The 12,181-nt window shown below is 40.8% G+C and overlaps 1 protein-coding gene across 3 annotated transcripts in view; it reads left to right on the top strand.

The window, feature by feature from the left end:
* Nucleotides 1-10,925, top strand: part of C1QTNF7 (C1q and TNF related 7) — a 55,637-nt gene extending 44,712 nt beyond the window's left edge. For all 3 annotated transcript variants that reach the window (XM_042871181.1, XM_042871182.1, XM_042871180.1), the window contains 3 exons: nt 8,253-8,451; nt 8,970-9,215; nt 9,933-10,925. In XM_042871181.1, the coding sequence (XP_042727115.1) occupies nt 8,975-9,215; nt 9,933-10,564 (873 nt within the window). In that variant the 5' untranslated portion in view covers nt 8,253-8,451; nt 8,970-8,974 and the 3' untranslated portion in view covers nt 10,565-10,925. The remainder of the gene's footprint in view (nt 1-8,252; nt 8,452-8,969; nt 9,216-9,932) is intronic.
* Nucleotides 10,926-12,181: the final 1,256 nt, after the last annotated feature.

Genomic DNA, 12,181 nt, shown 5'->3' with positions numbered 1-12,181 from the left:
TGCATCAAAAAAATTGTCTCCAAATTGTGTTTCCACATTTTCCCCCGTAAGCTGATAAATTCATAAATCTTTTTTAAAACTTTATAGTGTATGTGTACACACATATATACGTATGTACGTTTAAACTTTCCCAAAGAGTAAGGAAAACCAGAAGCCTCACAACACACCACAGCATCTCACAGAAAGAAAATAGAAATTCTAAGCAGGAAAGGAGCTGCAATTATTCTGTTCAAGATATAATGTGTATTTTAAGCCATAAACAAAACCACAAATGCTAAAATAGCACTTTACGTAATGCCCAATGAAGATATCTATCACAAAGATAAAAAGAACGGAACAGTTTATTACATGCCAGCTTACTGCTGTTTATCAGCTAGAAACAAATCTAAGTAGATCAACTGAGGATATCAGAGAATAGATCTGCATTAAAGAAAATTAACTCCATCAGTCAAAGTCAAATAGAAAAAAAAAACCTTTAGTAAATAGATTTGACACTAAATGCAACCACCATGCTCCAGAACCTTAGAGAAAAGCTAAGTGACAGTCAGAACACCTTTGGCAGGCTGAGATCAGGCCAAACTTCAGTGAAAATGAGATGAAATTGGTTGCCTCTCTACGACTTTCTGACCACCCAAAAATGCGAACTTATGTCCTGAGTAGATCCTGCAGAGGTCACTGTGGAGAGCCACACACATACAGAGCAAAGTCAAGGCAAAGCCCACCCTCAGCAGGCAAAGGATTCCCTTCCTACTACCAAGCGTCAAGCCAGCTGGCAGCGTCTCCTTCTTCGTGCTGTTCCCTTGGAGGGCCAGGGAAACAAGCAGATAGGATGCATGACAAAAAGCAGGAAGATTAATGCTGCAGGAACCTAAGAGAGAGCACACCTTCAAGGCCATTTATAAGTATGAGGCAGCTGGTTTCAGTGGTGCTATGCCCAGCTACATGAGGCCTGAATTTTGTTCCCAGTGGCAAGCAGAGGTATGTCTGATGCTCTGATATGAAGTCAAAATTGACTAACTGTCAGATCCTAGGCCTCATCCACCCAGCACTGAAGAAACTGCAAGATTTGTGCTGACTTCATCCATTTTAATCTCCCATGAGATACTTGGTTTGAAATACAAAATGGTGGTCCCAGCTACTTAGAAAAAACAGAATCTGTAAAGTGCTTTTGAAATAACCAGATTTTACATCAGCAGAACAATACTATCTCTGTTCTTATTGATGTTGTTGTTTTACTGATGAAAAAACAGAAGCACATGGGACTAAATCATTGACACAGAATAGATGTTGAGGTGATGAAAGAATGTATCTCCTGAAAAAAAATTCTGTGCTGTTTTCTTTTTTCCTCTCTGTGAAACTGATGAAACACCTTTAATAATAAGGATTGGCATTTGAGACTCACGCTTATACAACAGTATGACTTTGTCCCTTCCAAGGTCTGGCACAATATAAAAACATATAAAGAAAACAATATTTTTTTTTTCTTCATGAGATTTCTTTATAGAGATTTGGAGCTGTCAGCTTGAATTGCCCAAGTCAGAAATACAAAGGGAAAAAGATTAGCCGGTGTTAGAAATTCAATAAGCAAAAAGCTCTTGTAATAGATTTTGGCTTTTCCAATGTGTTCTAAAAACAGTCCAAACATTTCTTTATGTCAAGGAGTTTGACATTTCATCTTCACAACCCAGAGAAGTTTGTACATTTTAAAAACAGAATTTAGACTGAGATTCTGCAAATCCAAACATTCAACCACAGAAATGGTTCTCATCAGGAGGCTGAAAGAAAGCAAATCTTGAAGAGCAAGAGTTGACCCTCTTGTGAATGCCACAGCTCAGTGAATGCCACAGCAGGGAGAGAGGAGTAGGAATCCAAATGGAATTAAATAGATCTTTGTAAGCCTCATGCTGAGAATTGTTATTTCCATATGTGTACAGTGGCGCAAGCTGCCATATCAGGATCATAATGCTTTTTTTCCCCTCTTTCAATCAGTATCAACTGCTAGAGTCATGAGGGCATTAGTGGGATGGGTTGTTCCCACCCTGCCAAGGCACAGGACCCCACTGCAGTCCAGCTGACCCTCACCCATGGGCTGGTGTCTCAGCTTGGCCTGAGCCCATCCCACACGTGTTCCTAGTGCCCAGAGCTGGGGTGCCACTGTCCTGGTCCCTGCTGGGTTTGTGGGATGGGCAAGATCCTGCTCTGCCACCCCATAGGAGCCCGTGCCATGCCGAGATTCAGGGAGCAGCCAGCTCTTGCCTGATGCATACACCTACACAAAATGTGGAGCTGCAGAAAATCAAGCCCATAAACTAGAAACACAGGAACTGTGCGGCTGCCTTCTGGGTATATAAGCTGGGCTGGCAGAGGGTCAGCTTGGTTAGAGCTGGCATTTCTGAGAGGCATGATGGGGGCCATGAAGCATTATTATGTCTTCTACATAAGCACAAGTCTTTCTTTCAATGAATTACACTATAACAGAATTTAAATTTTATCTTATTTCAGTGCTTCAGACTGTTTGGAGCTGTCTTTCTAACATGCACATTCTTTTGTCTCACAGACAGAGGTTAATCTCATTGAAAATCAAGTTGTTATTTACAGATTTGATTTAATCAGGCAGAAGTATAATTAAAAATGTGTTATTACCCAAAAGCAGACATTACATAAATTTCATTCTATTTTTCACTCTTCCTGGCTCCCATCTCTGGAATCTGACATTAACCACAACAAACACAAAAATGGATAAAACAAGCCAAATTCCCCTTTCTCTATTCCAGTGTAAATGTGAGAGTAACGCTGTTGAAGTAATCACTTTGGGGTAGAATCACTCCATGAGACCAGGATTTTCTCTGAACAGCTACTAATTGTCAGGAAACTGTTGAGCTTGAGGCCAGATTTTTATCTTGTGTGTTGACAAGTGCCATGTAAGGGCACTGGCATGGATGGGACCTCTGAGGTGCACGCAGTGGGACAGCCTGGCAATCCCAGAGGCTGGGGACACCTGCTAACATGTCCTGTGTTTGGAGATACCACTCAGCCTGGTTCTGGGATTTTGAAAAGCATATAAGGCTTCAGTGCCCTGGTGCTACTTTCAAAATGCATTAATTTCTCAGAAGGTTGAGCCTCATTGATTTACATTAAGTTTCAAGCTTTCACATGCTTGAAAATGCCTCTATCATTTCTGTAGGTGAGACACGGTCTCCTGAGACCTACACCTTTGTGAGATTCAACTTCACAGCCATCACCTTTCCCTTAAGTTGCACTTAATGAAGTTGCATTTTGAGGTTCTCCCTTTGGTATTCCTGAGGGGTCTAAAACTGAACAGAGTACTTGAGATGTGGCCTTGCCAGTGCTCAGTACAGTCCCTGCTCCTGCTGGCAACACTATTTCAGATGCAAGCCAGGACGCCGTTGGTCTTCCTGGCAATATGGACACACTGCTAGGTCATGTTTTGCTGAGAGTCAACCAACATCCCAAGGTCTATTTCTTCCATACAGTCTTCCTGTCTTAACGGCCAGAAACTGCAGCAAAGGTAGTTCCACACAAATGTGCGCAGGAACTTCTTTACGGTGAGGGTGACGGAGCACTGGAACAGGCTGCCCAGGGAGGTCGTGGAGTCTCCCTTTCTGGAGGTGTTCAAGACCTGCCTGGACACCTACTTGTGTGACCTGGTGTAGGGAACCTGCTTTGGCAGGGGGGTTGGACTCAGTGATCTCTGGAGGTCCATTCCAACCCCTACCATTCTGTGATTCTGTGATTCTGTGATTCCAGACACTCTGCCCCAAGCCTGTAGCGTTGCCTGGGGTTGTTGTGGCCAAAGTGCAGGACCCGGCATTTGATTTTATTGAACTTCATCCCACTGGTGTCAGCTTGGAGATCCACCCTGTCCAGATCCCTCTGCAGGACCTTCCTATCCCCAAGCAGATCAACAGTCCCTCCCAACTTGCTGTCATCTGCAAACTGACTGAGAATGAACTCAATCTCCTCAACTAGGACATCTATAAAGACAGTGAACAGGAGAGGCCCCAGTACTGACCCCTGGGGAACACTAGTCGTGACCAGTTGCCAGCTGGATTCAACTCCATTCACCACATGTCTCTGAGCTTGGACATTCAGCCAGTTCTTAACCCAGAAAGGAGTGTACCCATCCAAGCCATGGGCTGCCAGCTTCTCTAGGAGAATACTGATGGAGACAGTGCCAAAGGCTTTGCTGAAGTCTAAGTAGACCACGTCAGCAGCATTTCCCTCATCCACCAGGCATCCTTCCTTCCCTCATCCACTCAATCATAGAAGGAGATCGGGTTGGTCAAGCAGGACCTGTCTTTCATGAACCCTTGCTGGCTGGGCCTGATTCCCCAGTTGTCTTGTACATGCCATGTGATCTCTCTCAAAGATGATCTGTTCCATAACCTTACCTGGCACTGATGTCAGGCTGACAGGCCTGTAGTTCCCCAGATCTTGGATACAGGAGGCACAGTTGCAGACCGAAAGAAACTGACTTAACTTGTCAGCTGTCAGTCAAGACGACTTCTGTCAGATTTTATTTACCTCCTTGCATTTTCTGGTACACTTCGTACCAGCCCTCATGTGAAAACTCCCCCAGGTGAGGCAGTTTATCTCACTGATAAATGCCTTTATCATATTCTAGGGCATTTTTAGTAAAAATGACCTTGTAAATAATAAGAATGGATGGATTTCAAGTGAGAGACTGAGGAATAAAATGAATCCCACTGCTTTGATATTTTGAAAATCAAACAAACTGAACTTCTGGGATCGACTATAAACTCTTTATTTTTTGTGAAGGCATTAAGACATGGTTGAAGAATCTGACCACATTCAACATAGTTAGGAGGGAGACTGTTTAAACATGACTGAGTGCACACTGAAGCAAATCAGACCATTAAATGTCAGCACTGCTAATAAGGCCTTTATGGATTGTTTTCTCAGAAATATTTAGCTAATGTTCTTTTCCACCGGCTGATCCCTCTGGGCACCATCAGTCATTCTGGGACTAGCAATCACAAGTTCAGACAGCTTGGAAAGTTTCAGGTCACTCTCCCTCTCTTAAGGGAAACAAAGACAACAGAAAACTATGTGAAGATTGATGGCTGTATAGCTAACCCACAGAGTGTGGCAATGGCCAGCTGTGGACTTGATGTGTACACCCCACAGCAGGGATACTGTGATGGTAGTGATGGTAGTGATGTGAGGTCTTAAGAGCCTCTGCTATCTGAGAGGCACAGATGCACTGACTGCTGTGTTTTGCACTACTACGTCATTGTGAATTTTGCAGATAAGAAAGGACCAAGACTATTAATATTTCTCATCTACACCTTTTTGCACAAAGAAGTTAAATATATCTTTCCATCCTACTCAGATGCCTGTGTACTTGTACTGGAAGTGAACTCAAAGCTAGCAAGGAAACATAAAAGTAAGAATACAGCCAAGATAGCTTGTGACTAACAACCACTGGCTTTTGACCCAGTTTTTATTTGTAAAAGATTGATGAGAAATCTCTTATGATTGTTTCAGAACAATGCCAATTAGTAAATTTAAAAATTAAGATGTGCATAGCTGGGTAAGGGAGGAAGATTAGATCATATACCAAGAAGTCTCAAGACTGGGAATTTGCTATAATTCCTTAATTCTTAAACTTAAAAATGTTAATGAGTACAATCTGAGTATATTGGTAATGCATTGAGATTTCCTGGAAACTTGAGCATACAGATCCTCAGTCCAGTGTGTAGCTTCAATAGGAATGTAATACGTGGAATATCTTGTCATGGTAGATCTGTCATGTCAGCAGATCTGCAACAACATATCAGAATAACTTTTAGAATACTTTTCTGACATTAAAAGAATCAGATGATCTTTCACGTTCATACACAAGGGCAATGACTCTGCTACTTATGCAGTATAAAAGGTGATGAAACAACTGCGTGTGCCACCCTCACTTACAAATGCTGTGCCAGAAATCACCTCACATTAGAAGGGATAAGCGTGTCTGTAGTCTTCCAGTGAAAGCTTTGGCATGTGTTCATGCTCTGATTTGGTACCTATTGAAAAGCCACTTTCTAAACTTGGAAGAACATTCTAATCCTTTATTCATATCATTCTCTTTATTATCTTTGGTGCTGGCTTCAGTGAAGATAACTGTAATTGTTTTTAACATGAATAACATCTGCTTGTTCTGATTTTTGCTATTTGGATAAAAAAGTGAACTTCTCAAGTGTTGTTTTTCCTTGAATAAACATTATTTGGCACACATAAATGACATTGTTTCCTATTCCAACTTACAGACAAAAGTGTATGTTTTTGGAAAGGACAACTAGAAAAAAAGAAGAAAGTCTAATTTATGACTCATTTTCTGCCTAACATTTAACTCTATGTGATCAAGTATTGCACTGGAACATAGGTGACTCCAGAAAAAAGAATCTGGGAAGTCTTACTCTACCTTCTAACTCCATGAGTCTCGGTGAACTGAAAATTCTAATTTTGGCCTCCTCATTCAGCCTGAAATTCCAAAAGCATGGCCTTAAGTTATTGTTCACCTTCAGACTAACGGTTTATTTTTTAAAGCAACACCCAGGAAAAAGGAGGCATGGGTTCAATGCTGTACATCTTCTCTTGGTCTGAGGTGATTCACACTTCCCAAGAGGCTGCTGCAATAAAGTAGAGACGCATCCTTCACTCCTCCTTTTAAAACACAGTCATTATGTGTGAAGAAATATAAGAGCCAGAAGTCAAGGCCAAAACAGGTCCTGATTCTGTGGCCTAACACATGGCTTCCCAAAGGTCATTTGTTTGGGGACAACTGTTGGAATTAGCCTTCTGTATTTCCCCTAAGCCTAAATTTTGGACTTTGAACATAATCATCTGAACCTTATTACCATTTTCACCTAATCTCATCTCTATTACCTTCCTACAGTCCCACTATCTTGGTTCACAGCCCCATCTTTTCTTAAGAACCTCCGCCCCAGTGCTGGAAAGTTTTCCTGTTCTTTATTTTCCAACACCTGTGTGCCCTTCCCTGGCCAAACTCACTCTCAAACCACAATGTCCCTCTAAGGTACATCCTTATCCCAACAACCCTGTTCTCCCTGCCTTCCCCAAGTGATTTTTTCCCAGAGCCCTAGAAGGAACACATATCCCAGGCTAATTTATTTCCCATAGGCAGATGAGAAGAACAGCAGGAGAGATATGGGAACTGGAGACAGCTTCACACAACAGTAGGTTACTGGCCAGCCAATGACAGGAGCAACTGTGTGACAGCTCTTGTTGTGTTTTGTCAAAGATCTTGGACAGGCAAAACCAGCAGTTGTGGAAATTGTTTCTGCTTGGCTGATGCACAACACAGTGTGGGAACATCTAGCCTACTGATTCAGGCTTTGATCTGGCAAAGTGTATATTTTGTTCCCATCCTTGGTCCTTAGGTCGTGTCTGCTTCTCATCCGTCAGCTCTGTGTAAGATGCATAGGCAGTCTTAGGCTTCAGTTCCACCAAGCTTCTCCCTCCTGGCCACATTATTAAATTGTGCCTCTTTGCAGACAGCTTTGCAGTCCCTGATTTAAGTCCCATGAAAATCCATGAGCTCTCTTTGGGCACACCCAGTAGTATATCAAGCAAACATTGCTGTAAAGTTTGTGCTTATAGTTAACTACTGCCTTGGAGTCATCATTTGCTGTTCTCCTCTAATGCTGCACATTCATATGTTAATTCACTCTTGGAAACTGTTGTGCCTGCCTGCACTGTAAGCATTTATCAAATGACAGCAAAATTAGTAGTTTGGTTTCTGCCAATTTGATATAAGATGTTTAATATGAAAAGCAGAATATAAATCACTGAAGATAATTTTGGAGCATCGCTTACTTCTCTTCAATAATCTTTTCATTCTTTTTTCTTCATTGCATCAATATCAAGATGCAGCCTCTCATTTCCTACTCTTGGTAAAGAGTGTGGATGTGGAAGTGCTGGTCTTTTTCCCTGCTGAATAGTTTTGGTCATGTCATATATCACAGCGTGGCCATGGAGATAACATGAACTGTAGGCAGATATGTCCGTTTGGGTTTTCAAGTCAATCAGCAAAGCCAGTTTGTATAACAGAGTAGGGAATGAAAAGCATTTCTATATTGATTCATTTTGTAATAGAATTATGAGTTTGAGAATGAACCTGATTTTCACTGTAAAAAAAGTTTTATGGTATTTCACAGATATTTTTTTAATTCTTGACCCATTTCTTCTCTTTCTCCCCACAGAAACCAGTGGACTTCAGTTTGCTTCTGTGCTGTCAGTCGGCTCTGAAGTAATGGACAACTCCAACAAAACCCCCCACAGACATGCTCTGAGAGTCCAGCAAGTGAATTAGAAGAAACAACTCGACTCACAATATCTCACCTGACTCATGACTGAATCTCAGCTAATGCAACGCTAGTTTTGAACACCTTTGTATATCAGGTACTGTAACTCCTCAACACATTTCTGTTTGTGCAGTGTTTTTTTCTTTAACCCCTCAGTATACATTATGCAACAGAGAAATCCAATTCATTGAATTGTTCATCCATCCAACCACAAAATATAATACTTTAATGAATTTTCTTACAAGATATTGTGATGTAGCTCATTTCACATGGCATTCCAGCCCAAGCTTAAAAAGAAAGCCCTGTTAGCACCAGAGCCATAGGACAGTGGTCTGCTCCCATCCGGCCCATTACAGCGAAGTAATGGTGCTGTGGTCGCCAGTGTGCAAGCAAGCAATGAAAATGTAATTCTCTCACTGGTGTCCCTTCTCCAAACTTGGCAAGTTCCTGCTACGGTTAGTCAGGATTTAGATTCATTTACAAGGATAAGGGCTTCAAAATGAAGTAAAGGTGCATGCTTTTTCCTCACTAGAAAATGTTGCTCCTACTGGCCATCTGAATGGAATCAGAGTATCATCATATACATAAAGTCTTCTTCATATGCACTTTTTCCAGATTCAATGATGTTTGTGTTGCTGTACATCACAAGTTTTGCCATCTACACCAGTGAACAACCACTTCAAAACCAGTTCAAAGGAGAGAACTACCATACCAGATACATCTGCAGTATCCCTGGGTTGCCAGGTCCCGTGGGCCCCCCTGGAGCTAACGGAGCCCCAGGGCCACATGGACGCATTGGTCTTCCAGGAAGAGATGGTAGAGATGGCAGGAAAGGAGAAAAAGGTGAAAAGGGGAGCGCAGGTATTGAATATTTGTGTCAAATAACATAGTAGTGCATCAAAATAAGAGCTTTCATCATTACTATTACACATATACATATGATGAACATGTGTGTGTATGTGCCTGTGTGGGTTTAGTGTGATGCATGCAGTGAGAGAAAGAAAATATCCAGATATATTTTAGATATGTCTAATATGCATATAGTCTAACGTGCAAATAAATGTAATTGCTCAGTCTTCCTATGCACAGATGCTGAACAAAAAGGGGACATTGCCAAGGTATATGTGGAAGCACTGGTGTCAAATAATTAGTTTCATTTGTGCTGTTAGCCAGGAATCAAAGATTGACAAGTTTGTAGGTACAGAATAAAACCACTGAAATAGTAAGTAATATTTAGTGCATTGGCATCACTGTATGGGTAACCACACTGCTGTCCTCTACACCAGCAGTACCCATGCCTCTGTCTGCAATGGATATATAGTTCCTCAGTGTTTAATGAAGGTGTATGAAGAAAACTAGGAATATAAAACAAAGAACTCGCAGGCTGTGTAGTCCACTGCTCTGTTTCAACTTGCTATTCTTTTCACAAGCTTATTTAGAAGATTCTGAAAGTATTTTTGAAGCATTATGAAATTCTGACCTTGCTTTTCTTGTCTGTTCAGATATACCCAGTAGCCTACACAATCATTTACTAAGATGATAATAGAAATGATTAACTAAATTAAAATGTTTTTGAAGGTTTAAGAGGAAAAACTGGGCCATTAGGACCAACCGGAGAGAAAGGAGACCAAGGTCAGTCTGGGAAAAAAGGACCAGGAGGACTGATTGGTGCCAAGGGTGAAGTAGGTCCAGCTGGACCACCTGGACCTAAGGGAGATAAAGGAGACCGAGGAGAGCCAGGTGCACCAGGGGTCTGTAAGTGTGGGAAGATAGTGCTGAAATCTGCCTTTTCTGTTGGCATCACCACCAGCTACCCTGAGGAAAGACTACCAATTGTATTCAATAAAGTCCTCTTCAATGAGGGTGAACATTACAACCCTTCCACGGGGAAGTTTATTTGTGCCATCCCAGGGATTTATTATTTTTCTTATGACATCACTTTGGCAAATAAGCACCTTGCGATTGGGCTGGTTCACAACGGGAAGTACCGCATAAAGACATTTGATGCAAACACAGGAAACCACGACGTAGCTTCTGGATCCACTGTGATCTACCTTCAGCCAGAAGATGAAGTATGGCTTGAGATCTTCTACACTGACCAAAACGGTCTCTTTTCAGACCCAACATGGGCAGACAGCTTGTTTTCTGGATTTCTCTTATATGTTGATACAGATTATCTTGATGCTTTGTCAGACGAAGATGAGCTCTGAAGCAGATAATGCCAAATCACAGCCAAACGACAAGCCAGCACATGACTTTATCTAGCTGTGTGTGGGACACAAAGTGGAAAATGAATAACTTGGGAATTTATTTTTGCTTTGACAGGAACCAAATCTGAGTTCAGATGGAGATTCCTAGAATCTGGATTCTTTACCGAACAACAGGGATATCAAAAGGAACTATAATTCATAAAAGACTGCATTGCTTCAGGACAGACTCCTCATGGAAGTTATGTTTACGATACTATTTAAACAAATTTAAGATACTGTACATTGGATTTTATATAAAATATATTAAGTTACAAAATAGAATTGATATTTTGTATACGATATTAAAGAAAAATTGAACAATTGACAGCAATATTGTCCTTGGTCATTATGAGACAGGTAATATATTAAAAACAAAGAAAACTTTTTTTTTAAAAAGAGGAATAAAATAGAGATGTCTGCTGGACAGGTCAGAAGCATGTTCTCATCTGATATTTACACCAACAAAAGATATTTGTGAGCAGTTAACCTCCTGATATTTCATGAAAATTTCTACCAGCTGAGGACAGCCTAATTGCAGTCCAGAAAGAACAGAATAAAGATATTAAGCATACAAAATAATTAAAAGTTGACTGAGCTAAAAACACGTAGATACAATCAGTATTCTGCTTAGTGTTTTCAGTGTAAGTGGGTTTGCTATTATTGCAATGTTGTTCAATATCTTTTTCAAAAATGTGGAACAAAATATAAACCTGCTGAAAAAAAAAAAGATGTCAAAAATGTGATAGAACAGTAACAGTAAGGAGAATAAATTATATAGAACAAATGGAGTCGCATCACTTAAGCAGAATTACTTGTACTCTAAGATGGCCAAAAGCAATAAAATAACTTTAGGTTACAGATGAGATGGAAGACTGAATTCAGGAGATCAGTGAACCTGGAAAAGATACAGGGGACACTGCGGATAGTCAGAATATAGGTTGTAAGAGTAGGCTGTTGCTTTGGATGTATGATCAGTGGCCATTCAAGTAGTGAGCAGTATTCGTAAAGATATAACAATTCATACCGAGTAGTGCTACTTGTGAGACTGCTACTTATATTCATGTTTCAAAAACATACTAGAAAACCGGGGGGAAAAAAAGGCTGCAACTCTACTAATGTACTCAGTACATCTAACAAGGCCAATTTATTTTTCTTGTCAATGGAATGGTTAAGAAGTGATGTGCATGATGTCTGGTAGTAGCTGTCACTTCGTTCCATCAGACAAGGGCATGGTAAGATCCACTGCTGAGAAACTATAAATTCCCACTGGAAATCAAGAGCACATTTTACTAATGGTAGTAATCAATCATTGTGAAAATTGGCTAGGAGAATCGTGTGTTCTTCAGCGTTTAACACCTTGTAGGTCAAGACTGGCCATCTATAACTACATGTTTAGAGACGTACTTGCTTTGCAAGAAATTACAATCTTGTTTTATTAGTCCCAGATTTACAGAACTCTGTTATTTCTAACAGTTATGCAAATAGTTTTCAATGCACTGCAATTACATATGGAATATCAACCTGTGCACCCTGCATCTAATCCCTTATTTTCCCATGCAACAACACACACGCCTTTGA

This window comes from Lagopus leucura, unplaced genomic scaffold (genome assembly GCF_019238085.1).
Source record: "Lagopus leucura isolate 7727_CA_CO unplaced genomic scaffold, USGS_WTPT01 Super-Scaffold_100004, whole genome shotgun sequence".
NCBI lineage: Eukaryota > Metazoa > Chordata > Aves > Galliformes > Phasianidae > Lagopus > Lagopus leucura.
This window is presented reverse-complemented; position numbering and strand designations above follow the sequence as displayed.